Source organism: Mesoplodon densirostris, chromosome 19 (genome assembly GCF_025265405.1).
Source record: "Mesoplodon densirostris isolate mMesDen1 chromosome 19, mMesDen1 primary haplotype, whole genome shotgun sequence".
Classification (NCBI taxonomy): domain Eukaryota; kingdom Metazoa; phylum Chordata; class Mammalia; order Artiodactyla; family Ziphiidae; genus Mesoplodon; species Mesoplodon densirostris.
Window position 1 is genome coordinate 36952941 of NC_082679.1, and position 21935 is coordinate 36974875.

At 47.7% G+C, this 21935-nt stretch overlaps 1 protein-coding gene across 2 annotated transcripts in view; it reads left to right on the plus strand.

Annotated features, from left to right (window-relative positions):
- Positions 1 to 1272: 1272 nt before the first annotated feature.
- The window catches only part of LOC132479720 (liver carboxylesterase-like), a 28878-nt gene continuing 8215 nt past the window's right edge, over positions 1273 to 21935 (plus strand). Inside the window, exons 1-9 of one of the 2 annotated variants that reach the window (XM_060083232.1) lie at positions 1273 to 1324; positions 4963 to 5170; positions 9406 to 9550; positions 11989 to 12122; positions 14103 to 14256; positions 15732 to 15836; positions 17740 to 17844; positions 20482 to 20520; positions 20846 to 20986. In XM_060083232.1, the coding sequence (XP_059939215.1) occupies positions 1273 to 1324; positions 4963 to 5170; positions 9406 to 9550; positions 11989 to 12122; positions 14103 to 14256; positions 15732 to 15836; positions 17740 to 17844; positions 20482 to 20520; positions 20846 to 20986 (1083 nt within the window). The remainder of the gene's footprint in view (positions 1325 to 4962; positions 5171 to 9405; positions 9551 to 11988; positions 12123 to 14102; positions 14257 to 15731; positions 15837 to 17739; positions 17845 to 20481; positions 20521 to 20845; positions 20987 to 21935) is intronic. The other variant, XM_060083233.1, reaches the window with a different exon arrangement.

Here is a 21935-nt window from a genome sequence, read left to right on the forward strand (position 1 = left end):
CCCCACACCTAGAGCCTGTGCTCTGCAACAAGAGAAGCCACCCCTGTGAGAAGCTCGCGCACCGCAACAAAGAGCAGCCCCTGCTTGCCTCAACTAGAGAAAGCCCGCACGCAACAACAAAGACCCAATGCAGCCATAAATAAATAAATAAATAGAGGTGTGCATCACTAGTTTGAGTGAAAGCATAGTATTTCCTTAGTCAGCTGTACCAGAATGTATTTAGAGAATGTCCTATTGTTCAACATTTAATAATTCTGTAAAACAGGCTTTGAGCATTTTCCTTGTGTCCCTAGTGAGTAAGTGGCACTTTCACAGGTGTACTCAGAGCACTTTGTATCCCTCTACTTTGGTGCTTTCAGACTGCACTGCAATCTACCTATCACCTCTCCCTGCATCTGTCTTATTACATGGTGAGTTCCTCCAGGAGATGGAACATGTCTTGAATTTATCTTTGTATCCATTGCACTTAGCATAGTGCCAAGTATTTGGTAAATGTTTGGAGAATGAATGAATGCGTGAAATAATGAATAAATGGAAGGAAATATGGAGGGATGGATGAATGAATAGAGCCAAAGACTATGGAGAGAGGGAGTCCCTTTATTGTAAGAACATTCTGTCTAAAGATCCCTGCCTGGAGAGGTAATGAGTTCCCTGACCCTGCAGGTGTGCAACAGGAGGCTGAGTCACTTAGCAGGAATACTGTGAAGTTAATTTAGGCATCAGAAGGGAGACTGAATGAGACTTAAGATGTTTCCAAAATAAGAGCATGGAACTCTATGAAATAGAAGCCCAGGGAAATGAAAAGATTTGCCCTTAATTCCCCAGCTGGGCAGCTGTGGGGCTGGGAGTTGCTCTGAAAGTTTTCGAGTTGTTCTGAGGACCCCAGGCCAAAGCCTCCCCTTGTCCAAAGGCCTCTGTGTGCTGGTGTCTACCTTCGGTAGCCCACAGCACACTAAGGTTAGAGTCCAGGAGGGGAAAAACACTTATGAAACAAATCGTTGAACCTGTAGGTGACTACCTGTAACTGGAGAGTAAAGTCTGGGCTCTTGATTTAAAAGAAGGTAAATTCTGGGTGGGCATGGCTTACAGCCCTAAACAGCAGCCCACAGGGAAGGGTGGGAGAGCTTTTCTGTTATTTCCAGATTAGGCTACTGAGCAACTGGGGCGGGAGCCTGTGCAGAGAGCTGGGGGCGGGGACTGGGGGCGGGGACTGGAACAGCCCCTCTGAGCAGGGCCGAGACCTGCGGGCACAGGAGCTGCTGTCCTTCCACGATGTGGCTCTTCGCTCTGGTCTTGTCCTCCCTCACCACTTTCACGGCTTGGGGTGAGTCCTCCTAAATTCAAATAGTGGGGACCTTTGGAAATCCTTGTGTGGGACAAGGGGAAGGAGTGACAGGCGTGGTTCTGCAGCAGTGTGCGCTCTGTGGACTTGGACCCTCTAGCCCAGCCGGTTCCACGCAGCAGGAGACACAGTGGACTATAAACACCCTAGACTCGGCTGCACGCCGCCACACCAGAGGAGGACAACCAGCTAACCTCCTGGTTGGACAACCAGCTAACCTCACCCTCCAGTTGAGGACTTCGGAGAGTTCCGTATCTTTTCCTCTTGATTACTAATATGGACGTGGCCAAATCCTGGAGGTTAGCTTTACCAGAATATTAATACCGCCTCTGGAGGCAGAGTGTGTGGGCTTGCATCCCAGCTCAGCACTTACTAGCACTGTGAGCTTAGGCAAAGGACTTCCTTTTTCTGTGCCTCAGTTTCCCCCTCTGTAAAATGGGGGTGAAAGCTGTATCTACATCATTAGGCTGTTGTCAGGTTGAAATGGGCTGTTGTTTCTGAGAGAGTGCCTGGAATGGAGAGAGTGCAAAAAAGGGATAAAGAAGTTGTTTTAAAAGACAGTGTTGGGCTTCCCTGGTGGCACAGTGGTTGAGAGTCCGCCTGCCGATGCAGGGGACACGGGTTCATGCCCCGGTCCGGGAAGATCCCACATGCCGCGGAGCGGCTGGGCCCGTGAGCCGTGGCCACTGAGCCTGCGCGTCCGGAGCCTGTGCTCCGCAACGGGAGAGGCCACAACAGTGAGAGGCCCGCATACAGCAAAAAAAATAAATTAATTAATTAATTAAATAAAGACAGTGTACTGGAACTTCCCTGGCGGTCCAGTGGTTAAAGACTCTGCACTTCTACTGCAGGGGGCGCAGGTTTGATTCCTGGTCGGGGAACTAAGATCCCGCATGCCTCGCAGGGCAGCCAGAAAAAAATGACAGTGTATTAGTAGACAATTTGGGGTATTCTAAGGCCCACAGATCAGGAACCAACTGTCATTGAAAAGATGGTTTATGAGTCAACTTCCCCACAGGAAGGAGTACAGAACTACCATGGTGGGCCTGGAGGTGAAGCCCTGGGTGGGTCATAAGACACAGGGAAGAAGGAGGAACTGGGGGTGAGGGGCTTTATCTTGGTTGCTGGGGGGATGGTAGAGGTGAGGCAGGATAAGCAGGTTTGGGATTGGCAAAGTAGCCAATTTCAACAGGTTCTGGGGCTTAGGGACTGCACAGTTGTCAGGTACTTGGCGTGGAGTGATTAGGGCAGGATGATAGTGGCCAGATGTGGAGGGCCTGGTAAAGAAGGTAGTTGGGGTACAGGCTCTGGCACGCTTGAAAGGGAAGTTCATTCCTATCATTAGGGATGGGCGAACTCTGGGAGGGGCAGTCCCTCCAGAATCAGCAAGGCCCCAGATGTCAAGGCATCAGAATGCAGAACATAAAAGACCTGGTTAATACAAAGGTGCGGCAAGGGACCTCAGAATGCATCTGTGCCATTTTATAGATGGAGAAACTGAGACTCAGAGAGGGAAATGTACATGCCCAAGGTCAACCGGAAAATCATGCTCTGAATTCTCTATCTCCTGAATCCAGAGCCAGTGCTCTGGCTGTCAGTGCACTGACAGCCCAGGCTCCACTGGGTTTTATCTTCTTCCTGGGCCTATGACACTGTGAGAGGCCTGGAACTGAGGGTAAGAGCAGAGTAAGAACCAAATTGGGGGCAGATTATTCCCTTACTGCTGTTTACCCCCTGGCAGGGCCATGCCAATTCCACCTTTAGAAAGTCCATACTGGGAACTTCCGTGGTGGCCCACTGGTTAATAATACACCTGCCAATGCAGGGGACACGGGTTCGAGCCCTGGTCCGGGAAGATCCCACATGCTGTGGAAACTAAGCCCGTGCGCCCCAACTGCTGAGCCTGCGCTCTAGAGCCCGCATGCCACAACTACTGAGCCCACACACTGCAACTACTGAAGCCACATGCCTTGAGCCCATGCTCTGCAACAAGAGAAGTCACCCAATGAGAAGCCCACGCACCGCAATGAAGAGTAGCCCCCGCTTGCCACAACTAGAGAAAGCCCGCGCACAGAAACCAAGACCCAACACAGCCAAAAATAAATAAAATTAGAAAAAAAAAGAAAGTCCATACTGGCTGCCTCCATCTTCTCAGTTACTTATTCTGAAAAATGGGCATATTGATGTCTACCTAGCAAGGCTTTTGTGAAGATTAGTTTAAAGGAAATGGAATGCCCACGTAGCACATAGTAAGTGCTCAATATACAAACATTACATATAACACAAGTGGTAACTGCTGCTGTTACCTCTCAGCCAATCGCCCTCTTTTTCACCCTTGCCAGTTGGACATCTGTGCACTTCATCTCTCTTGAAGGTTATCATCGGATTTGTCTGTAAGACCAAATCTGGGTTATTCTTTTCTGTTCTGGCCACATACTTTGAGAGAGAGGTTGACCTTGTGTCTATATCTAAAAGGGAACAATTGGGAGGATGAGAGGCTGGAAATCATTTCCTGTTAGGATGGTTAAACAAACTGAAGCTGTTGAGGACGGACAAGAGAAGACTTGAGGGATGGGTATGAACATGGGTCACTAAGGCTGCCTGTCACATGAAGGTGCAGGATGTCCCAGAGCAGGTAGGACCAGGACTGACGTGGCAGCTGCAGGGAGATGCATTTCAGCTCAGTGAGAAAGAACTGTCTGCTCCATGAGAAGGGGACAGATGGAATCTGAGCCCCAGTGTCGCTCCCTCTGGATGACCGTGCTCAGAGCCAGCAGAAGGAGCCTCTTCAAGCTGATTGTGTCACTCTCTTTTATTCCAGGACGGTTCACCGCTGCTCATTTACCCACTAGATAAAGCCCAAATCACTGGTCTGGCGTTTGAGACCCTCCCAGACATGAACCTGTCTCATCCAGGATTATGTTCCTCCCCCATTACTCTTCCTGACCCAAATGGGCCAATCACTCTTCCTCAAGCAGGTCTTGCACTTTGCTGTCACAGAGCCTCACCTCTGCACAATCTCATCTCTGTTTATACCTTTAAGCACCCTCTTCCACCTCCCCTTGTCACTCCTTCCACTACTGCAAGTCCCAGCTCCAAGGTCACTGCCTCCATGAAGCCACCAGGCAGAAGGCCTCGCTCCCTCTTCTGTCTCCATTGCACCTTACTTGGTACCTCTCTCAGGACACGGACCACTTTCTTCCCAGCAGTAGGGTCGGGTATGTTTGTGGCTCATCCTCCACATAAGGCCAGATTTCTGAGAAGAGCAGCCTGCTCTTGTTCATCCTCTCATCCAGCGTGCAGCTCGGCACCAGCGTCCAGTGATTGTTTCTAGATGCTGCTAAGTGTGGAAACTGAATGCCTTCTTCATTCCCAGTGGCTCTTCGTTTTGCATTTATGTCTTATTGGATGCTGTTATACCTCCAATTCCAATTCGCTCCTTCAGAGAGCGCTGTGAGTTAAGAAGGACAGTTAGCTTCACTCTCTCTTACATAAGAAGAAACTGAGGCTTAGAGAGTTGAGGGGACATTCAAGATCACGTGGCAAAAGTAAGAAAATTCACCCAGAATCCAGTTCACACCTTCACCACTGACATGTCCTCATTTCCTCTCAATGTCCAGCAGGGCAACCACCCTCACCGCCTGTTGTGGACACCGCGCAGGGCAGAGTCCTGGGGAAATATGTCAGCTTAGAAGGTTTTGCACAGCCTGTGGCCGTTTTCCTGGGAGTCCCTTTTGCCAAGCCCCCTCTTGGATCCTTGAGGTTTGCTCCGCCACAGCCTGCAGAACCATGGATCTTCGTGAAGAATACCACCTCTTACCCTCCCATGTAAGTCAAGGTGTGACTCTGGCATCTTCCAGTGGGGATGTTAGCCTCAAAGGGACGCAGGAAGGAGCCAAGGCAGTCCTCTGAGTGGCTCATACTTCATCCTGGAATCCTCAAGATACTGTAGATCGTTAAAAACATCCCAGGGGCTTCCCTGGTGGCACAGTGGTTGGGAGTCTGCCTGCCGATGCAGGGGACGCGGGTTCGTGCCCTGGTCCGGGAGGATCCCACATGCCGCAAAGCGGCTGGGCCCATGAGCCATGGCCGCTGGGCCTGCGCATCCGGAGCCTGTGCCCCGTGGCGGGAGGGGCCACAGCGGTGAGGGGCCCGCGTACCGAAAAAAAAAAAAAAAATTCCAGAACTCTCATAGCATTCTAGAGCCCTTTATTCAACTACTATTTATTGAGCAACTTTGCCAGGTATTTTCTAGTTTCCTGTAATCTATTAGTGAACAGAACAAAGATCCCACCTTCATGGAGCTTGCATTCTAGCAGGGGCAGATAGATAGTAAACAATATGCAAATTAATAAATAGACTATACAGTATGTTAGAATATGATAAGTGCTGTGGAAAAAAATAGAAAGTTGAGCAGGTGAGGGGTTTCGAAAGTAATGATTCTGTTAACCTAAAACAGTAAAACAACCAGATATTTTACCAGCAAAACCAGAGATTTATTTGGGAGCAGCAAAGAATTGCAGTTGGGGACATACAACTATGGCAAACCACATGCAATTCTGGTAAAAGGAAAGGAAACTCTTTTATAGAGGAAAAGAGGAAATTAGGAGGCACTGTTATAAACAAAAAGTCCATTGGAGGAAACTGGGAGTTTGTTATGTAGTGGCTTTTAATTGGCTGAGTAATGGTAGTCTCTGATTGGCTGAGCTGTTGCCAGGCAAGAAGGAAATCTTTCCTGTAGTAAAGTCGTGTCACTTCTGGTCAGAGGTACACAGTATGTCTCTTCCTAGTGGGATCTGTATTGAGGTGGAGTGATATCTTCCTGAGATCTCCCCCTCCTGACCTCCAGATTCCATTTTAGTGAGGGTTCTTTTTATTAATTTTCACAGTTCTATTCATTTTCCTTCTTGAACTTTACCATAGTGGGAAGTGAGGTGGGCCAGGAGATGTGTGGATGGGTAGTGCTTTGGGGTGTTGACTGGGCAAGTTCTCAACTCCCAAATGTGTCTAGGTACCTAGTCACAAGCAGAACAATGGTTGAGGTGTTCTAGTTAGCTGGTCAAGTTGGGCAAGAAGACTCAAAACTCTCCCCCAAGGCACCTTAGCTGTCTACAAGCATTGATTCAGACCTTATTTATCTCAGCAAGAGATTTCTAATAATTTCCAGGGTCCTGCCTCTTGCTGAATTTTCTTTTCTTCTCTTCTCTCCTTACTCCCTTCCTTCCTTACTTCTTCCGTTCTTTTAAAATAATATTCATTCTTTTTATTTCCTGATTGCAATTAATGTTTTATTTATTTTTATTGCAAGTATACATTTTATTTCCTGATTGCAAGTAATAAGTAATACATACTTATTACATAAAAGTGAGAAAATATAGGTAAGTAAAGGTAAGAAAATGAAAATCATACACCACCTAGCAAGAACTGTTGTTCATATTTTAGATTCTATTTTTCCAGTCTTTTATCTGTTGCATAATTTCTCCCTTAAAATGTAATCACATAATTTTCTGTACCCAATTCTAATGTGTGTGTTTTTTCCCCCGCACCAAAAAGCAATTCTCACACACCATATGTGTGTACAACAATTTAGCTAATTCTGACGCTCTCTTCCTAGAGATAGCATCAGATTCCACAGATTAAGGGCTCAGCTCCACAATAACTCCCTCTGCTTCAGATGCCAGTTCCATGTCCAAGTTGTCACCTATGCTTCTGACCAACTGGCTATAAATTAGAGGTTCCTGTGACCCCCTCCTTAGGTTCTATTAATTTGCCGTAGCAGCTCACAGAACTCAGGAAATTAGTTTTTTCACTAGATTACCAGTTTATTATGAAGGATATTAAAGGATACAAGCCACTAGCCAGATGAAGATATCCATAAGGTGAGGTCCCTAACAAAGGAGCATCCATCCATCCTTCTGGGGTTTGGGACCCAGCACGGTGGCAATTAGAAGAGTTCTGGTTCACCTACCAGAACGCCCTCTGAACCCTGTCCTTTGGATTTCATGGAGCCTTCATTACATGGGCAGGATGATTGAAAGCATTAGTCACTGGTGATTGATTCCTCTCCAGCCCATCTCCCCTTTCCAGAGGTCGGGCCTGTGGCGCAAAGTTCCAACCCTCTAATCACATGATTGTTCCTCTGGCAACCAGTTCCTGCTCTTAGATGAGGTCCAAAAGTGACCTCATTAACCCAACAGTATACACCACTCAGGAGATTTCAAGGGTTTTAAGAGCTCTTCAGCAGAAACTGGACAAAGATCATATACATATTTCTTCTTATATCACAATATCATATTACACGATACAGATACTTTATTTTTTAAATTTATTTATTTTAATTTATTTATTTTTGGTTGCACTGGGTCTTCGTTGCTGCATGCAGGCTTTCTCTAGTTGCGGCCAGCGGGGGCTACTCTTCGTTGTGGTGTGTGGGCTTCTCATTGCGGTGGCTTCTCCTGTTGTGGAGCACAGGCTCTAGGCACGCGGTCTTCAGTAGTTGTGGTTCACAGGCTCTAGAGCGCTGGCTCAGTAGTTGTGGCACACAGGATTAGGTGCTCCATGGCATGTGGGATCTTCCCGGACCAGGGCTGGAGCCCATGTCCCCTGCATTGGCAGGCAGATTCTTAACCACTGCACCACCAGGGAAACCCCAAGACAGATACTTTAGATGCCTATTTTGCTCATGAAAGTATATCATGAACATCATTCTATGTCATTAAATATCACACCCCGACATTTAATAGCTGCATTACATTGCATATTGAATCATAATTATCACACCTCTTATTTGGGATTATTAACTGTTCTTGATGATTTTGATAATATAAGTAGCACTATGATGAATATCCTGTAGCTAAATCTTCATGCATGTTCATAAATATTTTTGGATAAGTTCTAAGAAATAACATTTCCGAGTAAGAGTATTTTTAAAATTTCCCTTCAGAAATATTCCAACTGCAACCCTTTAATTAATATATGAAAACCTCCATTAACTGAATTTTTAACAATGTTTTGGGTTATTAAAAATGATTTTGGGCTATTGAATAGGCAAAATAACAGTAATTTTTATTATCATTGTCATTATATATATATTATTCTCTTTATTCTACATTTATCTGAATACTAGTGACATTGACTTATTTTTCTCTTTTTAAACTTTTGATTGTCTTCTTTTATGAATATTATGCCCCTTGCCTTGGTGATCTGGGGAAAGCACAGTGGGGAGTGGTGGTGGTGGTGGGATGAATTGGGAGATTGGGATTGACATATATATACTAATATGTATAAAATAGATAACTAATTAGAACCTGCTGTATAAAAAAAATAAATAAAATTAAATTAAAATGATAAAAAGAAAATCTCCAATAGGGCAACCAGTAGTTCTTGCCTGTGATGGGTTGATGATAGAATTTTAGCATGTCAGTGCTGCAGGACCGTTATGGAAATTACTCCCCTCATTTACACAGAGGAGCAGACTGGCGCCCAGAGCAGGCAAAGAATTCACCCAAGGAAACCCAGCAAATTAGGCTGAGGCAGGACTAGAACGTAGTTCTCCTAAAGCTGCCCCACAAATATTTCGCCCCTGACCTGTTGTAGGCCGTAAATAACTGCCATTTGAGTGATTTCTCCTGGTTTATGGAAGTGTCCCATGGACTAGAACATGTTTCCCTGTTGGCAGAATATGGTCACCCTATAGCGGGCATCATACAGCGCCCCGCGGAGAGCTGGTCTGGACCCAGGGCATGCAGGAAATGGTCCTTTCCCCGGCCCATCAGCATATAGGCAGCCTCCTTCCTTGACTCAGGGCATCCCAAAGGCCCCAGGAAGGGACGAGGGTCAGGCCTCACCATACCTGGTCCGGGGAGACCTTGGTGAGCCTGAGAAGCCCCCATCAGATGCCCCTGGTAGCCTCCTACCTAACCCAATGTCTTGAGACTGGTGAGAACAACTCTATTTACTGCCCTAAACCTGCCAGTCCAAGACCTGGCCTGACCGCAGGAGACATCTCCTTGGTCAGCTCTGATTGAACTTCAAGAATTCTTCTCTCTCCTTGCCCCTCCCAGGTGCTCCCAAGACCCAGCGGCGGGGCAGAGGATCTCAGAGCTCTTTACCAACAGAAAGGAGAACATTAACCTCACGTTTTCCGAAGACTGTCTTTACCTAAATATTTACACTCCTGCTGACTTGAGGAAGAGAAGCAGGCTGCCGGTAAGCAGTGGGAACAAATGGTCAAGGCTGGTGTAGACCGGAAGGGGATGAAGGCAGTGTTGGGTTGGGGCGTCTTAGACCAAGGCTGTTCCAGCGTCCCCAGGCTGTTCCCCAGGGGCCCCAGGGCTTTCTTTACCACCACAGCCAAACCTGACATCAGGGAACACAGGTTTTCCGCACCTCGGTTTCCCATAGTGACAGACATAGGGCCTCTGGGGGAGTTTGCTGTACCTCTGTAATGAACATTTTAATTTGTCTAAGGTCTCTCATGCTAATAGATGGACAAAAGGATTACTCTTAATTGTTAGATTAGGAATCTGATACCCTGGGTGGCTAAGACATAATTTCCCATAAAGTCAGAGCTGGAAGGAATCTTGGAGATAAGCCAACAACCCAACCCTTCTGTTACAGATAGAGAAACTGAAGCCCAGTGAGGGGAAGGCGAGGTCACAGAGTAGGGTTGGCAGGACTAGAGCACCAGTCTCCTGATCTTCAAGTCACGCTCTTTGACACACACACACTAGCAAGTGGAGCCTGTGTGTGGCCTTTCCTCAGCACACAAAGACCTTCTCTGACAAACTCTCAGTGTCTCAGTGTCACAGGTGGAGGGTGCTGAGCCTAGAGCAACAGAGAAGCACTTTCCTTTGCCTTTGCCAACTATCAAGATTTTATTGTAGATAATTTCACTTCCTAATTTACTTTGACAGAAGCTGATGACCCAGTGAGTCAGCATTTCCAGAATAAATGGAAGCCCAGAGATGGGGCAGCCTTCCAGACTCAGGCTAGAGGGTGGGGCTGGTCTGCTGGGAAAGGAGGGGTCAGTGGGGTAGAGACAGGAGGGGTGTGAGCACCCAGCCATCTCCCAGGAACACTCCTAGCATGGTGCCCAGATGTGGAGGAGGGCATCTGTGAACTTGTGACTAGAAGGTAGCCCTGCACATGCTGGGCTCAAAGAGGTGGGGACAATTGTTAATTCATTCATTCATGCATTCATTCATTCCCCTAGTACATACTCAGTGCCCCCATATGCATAGCTAGAATTGGGGGTTAAGAGAAAGGAAGAACATAAAACCATGACCACACAGCCCCTGCCTTCGAGGATCTTAGCATCTGGGTTGCACAGAGCTGGACTAGCTTCTTCAGCAAATCACTGCTGGCCAGCCATTGGCTCAGCCTGGACTCAGAGGTGACTGCACACTCAGTCCCTCTGCCTGGAGGTAGGCAGGGATCAGAGATGTAGGAGGAGCAGGGGCTCCAGGAACCTGAAGCTGGAGAACCTCTACTATGGACACAGGCTCTGGAACTGCAGGGTCTGGGTGTAAATCCTGGTTCCGCCTTTTACTAGCTGAGAGACCTGGCTCTGTTTCCTCAAATCAGGGATAATCACACACAACTGTTCAATGATGAATATCAAGATTTATGTCAGTATCTGACACAGCACATGAGGCAAGACTTGCTGATGCATTAGTGAGAGTTGAAGGGAAGAAATTCCTCCTGCCCCAACAGCCAGCCTACTGCACCATGGCCATTGGCTGCTGTGTGCTGGGCAGCTCAACATGTGGACTCTGGAGCCAGACTGCCTGGGTTCAAGTCCTGCCTCCACCGCCTATTAGCTGCGTGACCTCAGGGTGGTTAAGTGCCTCAACTTTCCTGTCTGTGAAATGGGACAATAGTAGTCCCTATCTCGTGGATGGTTTATTTTTAAATGCTTAGAGCAGTACTTGACACATAGTTCATGTATGAGTTCTTTGATTTTTTTATTAACAAAATCATTATACTATTATTTTAGCCATTCTCACTTTCTTGCTATGTGAACTCTTTAAATTCAGGACCATGCATTATGAATTGTCATGTCCACTCTCATCCTCAATTCTTACCACAGTCCCTGGCACCTAGTAGGTTTTCAGATCATATTCATCAGATGATTGAAGACTTCTTAGAGGAGGTGGCTTTTAGGCTGGGCTTTGGAGGATGGGTGAGATTTGGGGAACAGAGGAGACAGCGGAAAGGCCTATTAAGAAGAGGTACCACCCGGGGCGTGTGCTTCTTGACATGGTCACCATTCACGTGAGAAGTTTATTTCACCCCACAAAAGGTAACTAAGGTGACGCTGAAATAAGCTTCTAACCAAGGGCTGTTGCATGCGGAGTGTGCTGAGCTGCGTGAGGGGTCCAGGAGTGAGGACGGTGGGAGTGTTGGGGAGAAGATGACGCTCTTAGCCTTGGCTGTTCCCGTGATGATGTTCTCAGCATGAAGAGCACGGGCAGGAGGTGGCACTGAGGCAGGGGAGACCGGCAGGGGCAGCCAGGGTGCACTGAGTGGGGTGGTGGCCTGGGCCACAGCTGGGAGAACGGGTAGATGACCAAACCAGACAGCCTCTTGAGGTCTTTCCCAGCTCTGCTTCCTATGCCCTGTACGGTTGCTTCCTCCCCATCCAGGTGATGGTGTGGATCCACGGAGGAGGTCTGATGTTGGGCGGGGCATCAACCTATGATGGGCTGGCCCTCTCTGCCCATGAAAACGTGGTGGTGGTGACCATTCAGTACCGCCTGGGCATCTGGGGATTCTTCAGGTAAGACACTGGACTCTCCTCATGGCCCATTGACCCTGAGTGTGGGAGTGCTAGGACCCCACTCTGGTCCTGCAAGCCCCCAAAGGGATCTTTGCTAGGTTCCCTACTAAGACATGCAAGTCCCCTCGTAATTGGGCTCTACCTACCTTCTCCTTCCCCAGCCACCCTGGTCCACTTACTTGCATGTAAAATGCCTAATCTGCCTGACAAACTCCTATTATTCCTGCAAAGCCCAACCCAAATGTTACCTCGTCTGAAATACTCATCTCTTTTTCACCTGTGCTGCCCAGCATGTTGCATACCTGTAAGATGACAGTTAACATGCAGCGCAGCAGTTAGAGGCTTATACGTCTTACCTCATGGGGAAGTAAAGAAGGAGCGGACTCACGTGGGAGCTCTGTAAAGTCTTGTAGGTGGAGGAACGGGCGGCTGGAACTTGGAGGCTGTAACGAGCACCTGAATCCAGTGGACACATCTATGGGGAGGAGCGTAGGGCCCACTCACCCCATTTCCTTCGTGGAGTTTGGCACATGCGTGAGCGAAGGCTCGAGTGTCCTCCATGGAGTCTCCATGGGGACAGGAACCGGACTTCCTGCAGGCACAGTTACTGAGCCTTTTCTGAATGCACCAGCCCCAGGACCTCTTACCCTCAGATGGCTGGTGGGTGGGCTGGGGGAGGGGTGGTCATCTCACTGGAAAGACCTATGGGCTGGAGGAGGGTTGTCCCAGGCGAGTCATGTCCCGGGATGTGTCACCTTCACTGAGACTCCTCATCTCCTTCCCCCACGGCCCACGGCTGCTCCCAGTTACAGTATAACTGCATACACTCCCCCTTCCCCTCCCCCAGGCTCTCCTGTACCATGTCAGGGTTTCACCCCGACCAGACACCACACTGCTCTGGTCCAGGTCACCAGCGGCCCAGCCTTGGCAGCAACCGCACGTCACCCCTCAAATCTTTTTGAAAAATGTCCTTCTCTTGGCTCCTGGCCACCTCCTCCCTCATGGCTGCTCCTTCTCGGCCCTTCCCAGACCCTCCCCCTCCCCGTCTCAGCCTCTGTGTGCATCTTCTTCTCTGTCCCACTGGTTCCCTAAGTGACCTCAGGGGGCACTTCCAAGCTCCCTATTTTTAGCCCATTTCTCCTTTGAAACCCGCAGGTACATCATTAACTACCTCCTGCCATCCCCATGGGACACCTGAGGGCGCCTCTCCCTTCCACTGACAAACTTAACCCTTGACTCCCGATGCCCTTCCCCCCAGACCCTCCTCCTTTCTCCACAGGGTCTCCTGCTCAGCTGCAGGCAGCTCCACCCTTCCAGTTACTCAGGATAAAAGCCTGTGGGCACTTGGATTCTTTTCTTTTCCTCACACCCCACATCCAGTCACCAGCAAGTCCTCTTGGCTCCACTTTTACAATATATTCAGAATCCAGCCACTTCTCACCTCCTCCCTTGTAGTCACCCTGTTCAAAGCACTCTGTGTGTCTCCCCTGGATTGTTGTAATAACACCTACTTTTATAACCCTGCTATTTTACACCATGTCTGATCCACACAGTAGCCAAAGTGATCATTTAAGACATAAATGGAATCATGTCATCCCTGCAATGGCTTCCTAACTTACTCAAGATGACATTGACATCTTTACTAAGGCCCTCAGGGCCCTCTGTAGCTGTATGTCCTAGACTCACACTTTTGTTCACTGGACTCCGGGGCCTTTGCATGTGCTCTTTCTTCTGCCTGGAATTCCCTTTGGAACTGTAGAATAGTAGATACTCAATAAATAGACGTGGGATGGATGTATAGAGCGCTACAGTGGAACAATGCTGCAGGATGGGAGGCAGGTGAAGACCCCAGTGTCAGGGCTGTGGAAGCCCAGCCTTTTCCAGAAGCCTCACCCAGACCCCCCAGCCCCATCTGTGGTCCTGAGGGCCCTGCTGTGACATCTCTGCTCTCAACAGTAAGTGCTGTCCTCTTACTCACAGCACGGGGGATGAACACAGCCGGGGGAACTGGGGTCACTTGGACCAGTTGGCCGCACTGCACTGGGTCCAGGAGAACATTGCCAACTTCGGAGGGGATCCAGGCTCTGTGACCATCTTTGGAGAGTCAGCAGGAGGGGAAAGTGTCTCTATTCTTGTAAGTGTTCCTGGCCCTGATGTGGCTACCAATGGGACCCCTTGCAGACCAGCCAGTCTAGTCATGGGACCTGGATTCAAGGCTGACCCTACTATGTGCAGCGTCAGATGGTGAAAAGTTATGGCCAAACTTTCCTTGGTCCCCAGGGAGCTCAGAGCTCAGCTTAGCATCCTGGGACCATATCTCCAGCCACGGCTGCAACGGAGACATTCCTCCTGTCCTGTGTTGGTTGAGCTCTTACTCTCCTTCCTAATCATTTTACCATTAGTACCCACCTTGCTCCTCTTGGGAAGTAGGGGTGGGTGTAAATTCTGAATAAAAAGAGGCAACCATGCAGTTGGGTGCAATGTCATTATTTGGCTTGAAGCCAGATCTACAATTCAAGGGGACACAAACACTAAGAACAGGTCAGAGGCCTCCTCTGAGGAGGTCTGATGGCTTGTTCATGCTCAGGAAGGAGGGCAGCAGCCGCTGGGACTGAGGATGGAGCTGGGCTGGGGGAGGAGGGGTAGAGAGAGGAAGGAGGATGGAAGGGGGAATGGGACCCGGGAAATGGAACACAGACACGACCTGGGAGGCTGATGTGGGAATGGGAGTTGGGAGACACCGAGGGAAGCAAAGGTGGAAAACCAGATTAGAGGTGCTGGGAGCTGTTAGAAACCCTCCAGCTGCCTCACAGTTGAGCAGAAGGTTAACACTATTACTGTATTTTTAAAACATATGTTGGGTTCATAGTTGAATATTCAGAGGAAAATGTTTTTAGTTTATAAAATGGAGAAAAAGAAAAGCATAGATAACTCCCCCAAAATAAAAAGTCATCCACAATCCCATTAGCCAGGGATTGTCACCATGGACAGTTTTATTTTTCTAGTCTTTTTTCCATGAATCTATCTATCTATCTATCTATCATCTATCATCTATCTACCTATCTATCTGTATCTATGAATTTTTAAACAAAAAAACTTTCTTAATATTATAATACAAATATTTCCCTAACCATTAGTTATTCTTTCATATTTTTTGTGTGTATAGTCGAGTATAGTATAGTATTTCATTGTAAGAATGAAAAATACCTTATTTACCCAATGTCATATATTAGAACCTTGCGTTATTTCCAATTTTTACTGTTATAAATAACACGAACATTTTAGAGATTTTTATGTGCCTCCATGATCATTTTCCTTAAAATAAATCCTAAGTAATGGAAATGGGGAATCAGAACTGTGCCTTTAAAGTGTTGCTAGGAATTGCTGAGCTGCCTTTCAGATACTTTGATTGTTATAATCAGTGTGTGCCACACACTTCCTGTTTTGTCCTTCACTCTGCTCCTGGCTCCTTCCAGCTGAGGTTTTCTTGCAGAAACCAGGCCCCATGGTCTCCAGGGGAACAGCCCAGGATAGGGATGTGGATGGGGGTAGCTCTTGAAGACCCCTCCCCGTGAGCATAAACTCCCTTTCTCGCCACCCTCCTCCCAGGTGTTATCTCCCCTGGCCAAGAATCTCTTCCACCGGGCCATCTCTGAGAGTGGTGTGGCCCTCACTTCTATCCTGGTCAAGAAGGACATGAAGGCCGCAGCTAAGGTAGGTCTCACACTGGACTGTCCCCACACCCTTTGCTGTGCTCTCCTGGAGTTGTCAGGGTCTTTCTTGCTGTGGGAGCCAGCTGACATCCTCAAAGAATCACAGAAGTGAGGGTGACTGAGCAGGGAGGGCAAGGACACACCTCATCCCACCTCCACCTTCTACCGCTGAGCAAACTGGGGCAGAGAGCAGAAGCACTTGCCAAGGTCTGCGAGTGATCAGAGCAGAGCCGGACTCAGTCTCATGACTCTGGACTGCCAGCCCCATGCATTTTCCACTGAACACACTTCCCAAAGTGTTCCAGGTGGGGTGCTGGCCTGGACAGTGGTCAGTGAACTGTCATCCTATCTTGCCTCGCTCAGGGTCTGAAATCTGATGAACTCATTGGCACCATGTGGGCCTGGAGTGGATTCTCCTTGGGGGTTTGTGACTGGGGTGGGTTCCTGAAGAATTCATTTATTGATTCATTCATTCACTCAACAAATAGTTTTGATATAATCTGAAATCTCGCAACCTCATGAAGCTTCTGTTATAATTGAGGAGACAGATTAATAATTATATAATTGCACAACTTACAAAATGTCAACTGTGACTAGAGCAATAGAGGAGAGATACCTGATGTTATAACAGAATCCAAAAGGAACACTTAGTCCAGTGAATAGGGGGAGGTTTCCAGGAAAGGCTTCAGGAAAAAAAGTGATCAATGAGTTGAGATGAGAAGGATGAGCAGTAAATTACTTGATAAGAAAAGAATATCCAGGAAGAGGAACAGCCTGTGCAAATGTCCTGTGGCAGGAGCAGGTATCTCAAGTGAGAGAGAGTGAGAAAGGCTGCTGTGGCCAGAGCAGAAAGAGCAGACGGAACCTGGAGTGAAGTGAGGATGGAGCCATCGGCAGGGCCATGCTGCATAGGACCTGGTGAGGACTTTGTCTTTATTTGGAGAGTGTTAGGAAGCCAGGGAAGGGTGAGCAACAGGGAGGCTCTGCTGAGGAGTGTGCGCTGTAGTCATTGATGTGGAGCATTTTCGTCGGGCTGTGAGAGCTGGTTAGGTGGACGGGTGGGGGCAGCAGCCACTGGTAAGCAGGATGGGAGGAGATAAGACACCAAGAATTTTAAAAATTGTTGAGACTGTTTTTCAGAATTCTTTGGCTATTAACAGCAGAAGCCCATTGATCAGACTTAAGTCAAGAAGGGGGAGTTTATTTAAAGGAAACAAAGGTGGCAGAAATGGTGCTGGATTTTGCTATCAAACAGGACCAGAAATTGGCAGAATGAAGAATCCAAGACTCATATTCTTGTTCCCTCCCTCCCTCTCTCTCTCTCTCTCTCTCTCTCTCTCTCTCTCTCTCTCTCTCTCTCTCTCTCTCCTCTCTCTCCTCTCTCTCTCTCTCCCTGCTCTACTTTTTCATGTGCCTTTTTATTTAATTTTTCACCAAAAACATACTGAGCATTGATTGTATGTCAGGCACTGGACCAGGCTCTGGGCAGCCCATGTGCACTCTCCATGGTCCCGCCATCATGGAGCCTGACTTCTCTCCTTCTGCATCTTCCCCTCTGGCTGCACTTTGCAAGTGTCTAGCCTGAAGCCAGACTCACCCATTAATTGGGTGAGCCGAAATTTGAAATTAGACAGTGGATTCTGGATTCCATGCTCTTAAGCCCCACTCCATGCTGCCTCTCTTTAGATGTTCAGCTTTGAGATCATTATGTCCACTTGAACAGAGATAAGGCAGCAGAGGCTGAGGTATAATTGGCACGTCTGGGATCCAGGACGTACTGGTCTAGAGGATCTTCTGCTGCCATGTGTTGACTTAAGAAATTGAGGTTGGAACAGAACACCTCTTTATTGATGGAGGGAAGAGACAGGGCTCTTGAATTCTGCTGTCACCTGTGATCTCTGCAGAAAATTGCTGTCTTTGCTGGGTGTAAAACCACCACCTCGGCTGTCCTCGTTCACTGCCTGCGCCAGAAGACAGAGGACGAGCTCTTGGAGATAACGCTGAAGATGGTGAGTACATCCACTCTCATGGCCACACAAGCTCCCCGCCCTGTAAATATGGCCCCAGGCTTCATCATTTCAGCTGTCCCCTTGCCCTGGAAAAACTACCTAGGACAGTTTCTCATCTCTCAAGAGCAGTGTCAGACTGGATCTGAATGGGGAATTTCCTTCTTTCTTTTTTATTATGGGATATCTCAGATGTTAGCAAAGATAAAAAATAACATAATGAACAACTGTGTAATAACTCCTCATATCTGTCAAAACTTACTTTTTCCAATCTTGTTTTTCTGATAGATTTTTTTATATGTGACTATTTTCTTTATTGTAAATATATATATGTCACATATAATTTACCATTTTAATCATTTTAAGTGTACAATTCAATGGCATTAATTACACTCATAGTACTGTGCAACCATCACCACTATTTCCGAAACTTTTCATCATCCCAGACAAAAAATCCCTACCTCTTTAAACAGTTACTCTGCCTTCTCCCCTTCCCCCCAGTCTCTGGAAACCTCTAATCTACTTTCTGTCTATGAATTTGCCCATCCTAGATTCATTCATATAAGTGGAATCTGATTGGTTTTTAAGAAGTTAAACATTACACATTCTCAGAGGTGATTACCATCCTGAATTTTAGGAATGGGGTTATTTAGAACAAAGCTTTTCAGAAAGGTTGCCACAATTGTCTTGGTTAATTTAGAAACCACCTCAATTATAATCCAGTGGTGGCCCAGTTTTCTAGATTTTCTGCATGTCTGCCTCAATAGTGATTCTCACATAATCGTATATCTACCCATTCATCCATCCAACCATCCATCCATCTATTCATCCATCCATTCATTCATCATCTTATTATACATCTGTCCATCCACCAATGAATCCAGTTCATCAGTATCTTTTCATCAATCTAATATCAACTCATCTATAACATTCATTCATCTGTTATCAATCATTCATATATCTGTATTTCATCATCCATCTCTCTAAAATCAATGATCCATCCATCACCTAATGTACTAGCTATCATCCATCTATCCACTTATCCCCCCAATTCAATACTCCAAATATTGACTAATTCCATCCACCCATCCATCTGTCTTTGCTAAGTGTATGGGGGGAGGTAACAGTGTGGGTGATGCAGACATAACTGGATATAGTCCCTGCTCATAAGGAACTATTCCAGGAGAAACACGCCCATATACATAGTGGGTTAAGTGTGGTGGGAATACAGAGAGGGGACGCATTCATTATAGTAAGCAGGGATGCTTCACAGAGAAGATGACATTTCAGGATTGGTGGATGGCTATGGTAGTGGGTCATCACAGGAAGCTACAGCACAACAGATACCCAGAGATCAACACTTACAAGATCCGCTTATAAGGGGAGAGTCTGGATCCTGGACCCCTGAGGATGCTCCTGGACCCCCAGTGGCCAGCCTCCAGCACTGGACTCTGCTCTATTTCCATGGGTTAAGTCCAGTGTAGCCTTGGATCCTGGTTTCTCAGGCTCAAATAAGGTGACCAATGTGTTCAAAGATAAAAACACATCTGTTTTCTGATGCCTGGAAAGAGGTAAATTTATTTCAGCAATTCTCCATGTGGCACAAGAGATCCGCTTATAAGGGGAGAGTCGGTGACTGTGGGAGAATCCAGAGAACCCAAGAGCCCATGTTATCCTTCTGAGATCTTCTGAGATCACGTGGAAGTGTTTCCATGATTATCCTCTCTCCCCAATAACACACGCGGGTGCGCACGCACACACACACACACACTTGGATTGTGGGGTACAACCCATAACGGAGGAACCCTTACTGGGACTTCCTGCATACTGGTCAGGCCTGTTAGCTGCAGTGTCACAATAAAATCAGCACAATCTTGGTGAACTCACAACAAAGGGAAGCGTGGGGTGGGGTGAATTTCAGTGAGCTTGTATGGGTCAGGATTTTCTAATGCAAGACGAGAAAACTAGAAAGGGGTATGTTGTAACAGAATCTTCAGGTAACTAACTGAAAAGTCCAGGAGTTGATGGCTTCAGGCATGTCCGGATCCAGATGCACATATGATATCATTAAGGCTCTGTCTCTGTCCCTCAGCTTTTTACCTCTCTGTGTTGGCTTCACTCTCAGGCAGATTTGTCCCCTGGGGAGGTTAGACAACAACAGTATTCTAGACTTACATCCTATCTGCTTAGAAACCCTCTTTCCCAATAATTCCAGCAAAAGTTTGGGGTAAACTCTATTGAACTGCCATGGGCACATGTCCATCCCTGAAGTAATCCCTGTCTTCAGGGAGATGGTGCACCTCAGGTCACATATAGATGCCTGGAATCATGGAGTGAGGCTGGGGAAGAGGGAGTCCCCCAAAGGAAAATTGGGGTGTTTTTGCCTGGAGGAACAAGAAGAGGAAATGGGTTGAGGGCAGGGCAGGCACAAGCAACAGTCCTCTCCAGAGCTCCCCTCCCCCGTCCCATACCTCCACCCTGTGCCCATGCCCAGGGGAGCTGGTGCCCTGCCCGCTTCCTTTCAGCCCATCCAGGGTGTCACCAGGAGGGAGAACTTGTACCTTTGACGCACAGCTCACCAGGATCAGCTTTTCTCTCAGGAAGCCTTCTCACCCACAACCTCTGCCTTTGTCTTCACAGAAATTTTTCGCTCTTGATTTACATGGAGACCCCAGAGAGGTAAGATGCTTACAAGAACTGACTATAGATCGAGAGTTGCATATAGATATACATACCCTTCAAATTAAATACACATTATGTTATATAGTTTATACCAACTTGAGTGAAGATTTGCCCGCATCACCTAACCACTGCTGGCCCCCGTCAGAGTTCTGCCCTCTGGGGTCCACAGACTTAGCCCCCTTTGTTAGGACCTTGAGTGTGTGGCCACCGCCCATGGGCACACAGGTCTGCGATGCCGGCCGTGAGCTCAGGCAGGTGGAGAGGGGGACGCGGGTGTGACCTCGAAGGGGAGGCACAGACACGACGCTGTACTCTTCCCCAGAGCTTTCCTTTCCTGCCCACCGTGCTTGACGGAGCGCTGCTGCCAAAGACGCCCGAAGAGATTCTGGCTGAAAAGAATTTCCATCCCGTTCCCTACATCGTGGGAATCAACAAGCAGGAGTGTGGCTGGCTTCTGCCGATGGTGAGAAAGTGCAGGCCTCTTAGACCCGCCTCCCCTGCCCGTCACATCACCCCTCCCATCTCTGGTCACAGGACCCCTCCTTCTATGCACCCTCCTCTGGGACCTTCATACACCTTGACGTTTCTGTGGAAACCTTCTCCACGATGGCCCAGCTGTCACCTGGGTGGTGCGGCCCTGGGGACCCACATCCCCACACACTCTCTGCTTGTCTTCCCATCCAAGAATCCTGAAATGTCAGTGCCAGGAGGGCTGGTAGAGATAGGGATTGGGCAGATGAGAAACCCAAGGCCTGGAAAGGGGACGGGGCTTGGGAGTTAAGGAGAGTGAGGCCTCAGACCTGCGGCCTCTCCCCTGGGCTTGGCGCTTTCATAGTTTCTCCATAAATTCCACCCGCCCACACCTCATGCTCTCATTCATCTAACTGGAAAGATTCAAAGGAGCCTGCTTCCTTCTGAGTTAAAATTGACTTCTAAAAGTTAGGAAGAGCTTTCCCTTCAGTCAAAAATAAACAAAGCCGACACTAGTTGAATTGGTAATAAGTTTGATTCAGTGACACTCTTGCTATAGGGAAAAGATCAATTGTAAACTGAACCCAAATCCCTGAAACAAAAGGCTGGAGCCTATCTAAGGCTGCGGGCGTGGGGAGGGGGGATTTGTCCATGAAACTGGGCCACCTGGATTTGTTAGCTGGCATTTATCTGGAGAAGAAACAAACTTCTGTCTTTATGACAGGAGACTGTGGTGTAAGTAGAAGCAAGGCTCCCACTGAAGTTAGGCATTATCTTTCCACAGGGACTGGGGGAGAGAGCAAGAATTATCCCCTGAATGTTTGCTTTTCATAAAAGTTGGCTCTCAGGTCCTTGAGAAAACAGGTTGGAGCAGTGGTTTTACATCCCAAAGGGCAGAAAAAGGATTTATAACGACAAGCTTTCCAAAGTAACTGCACTAA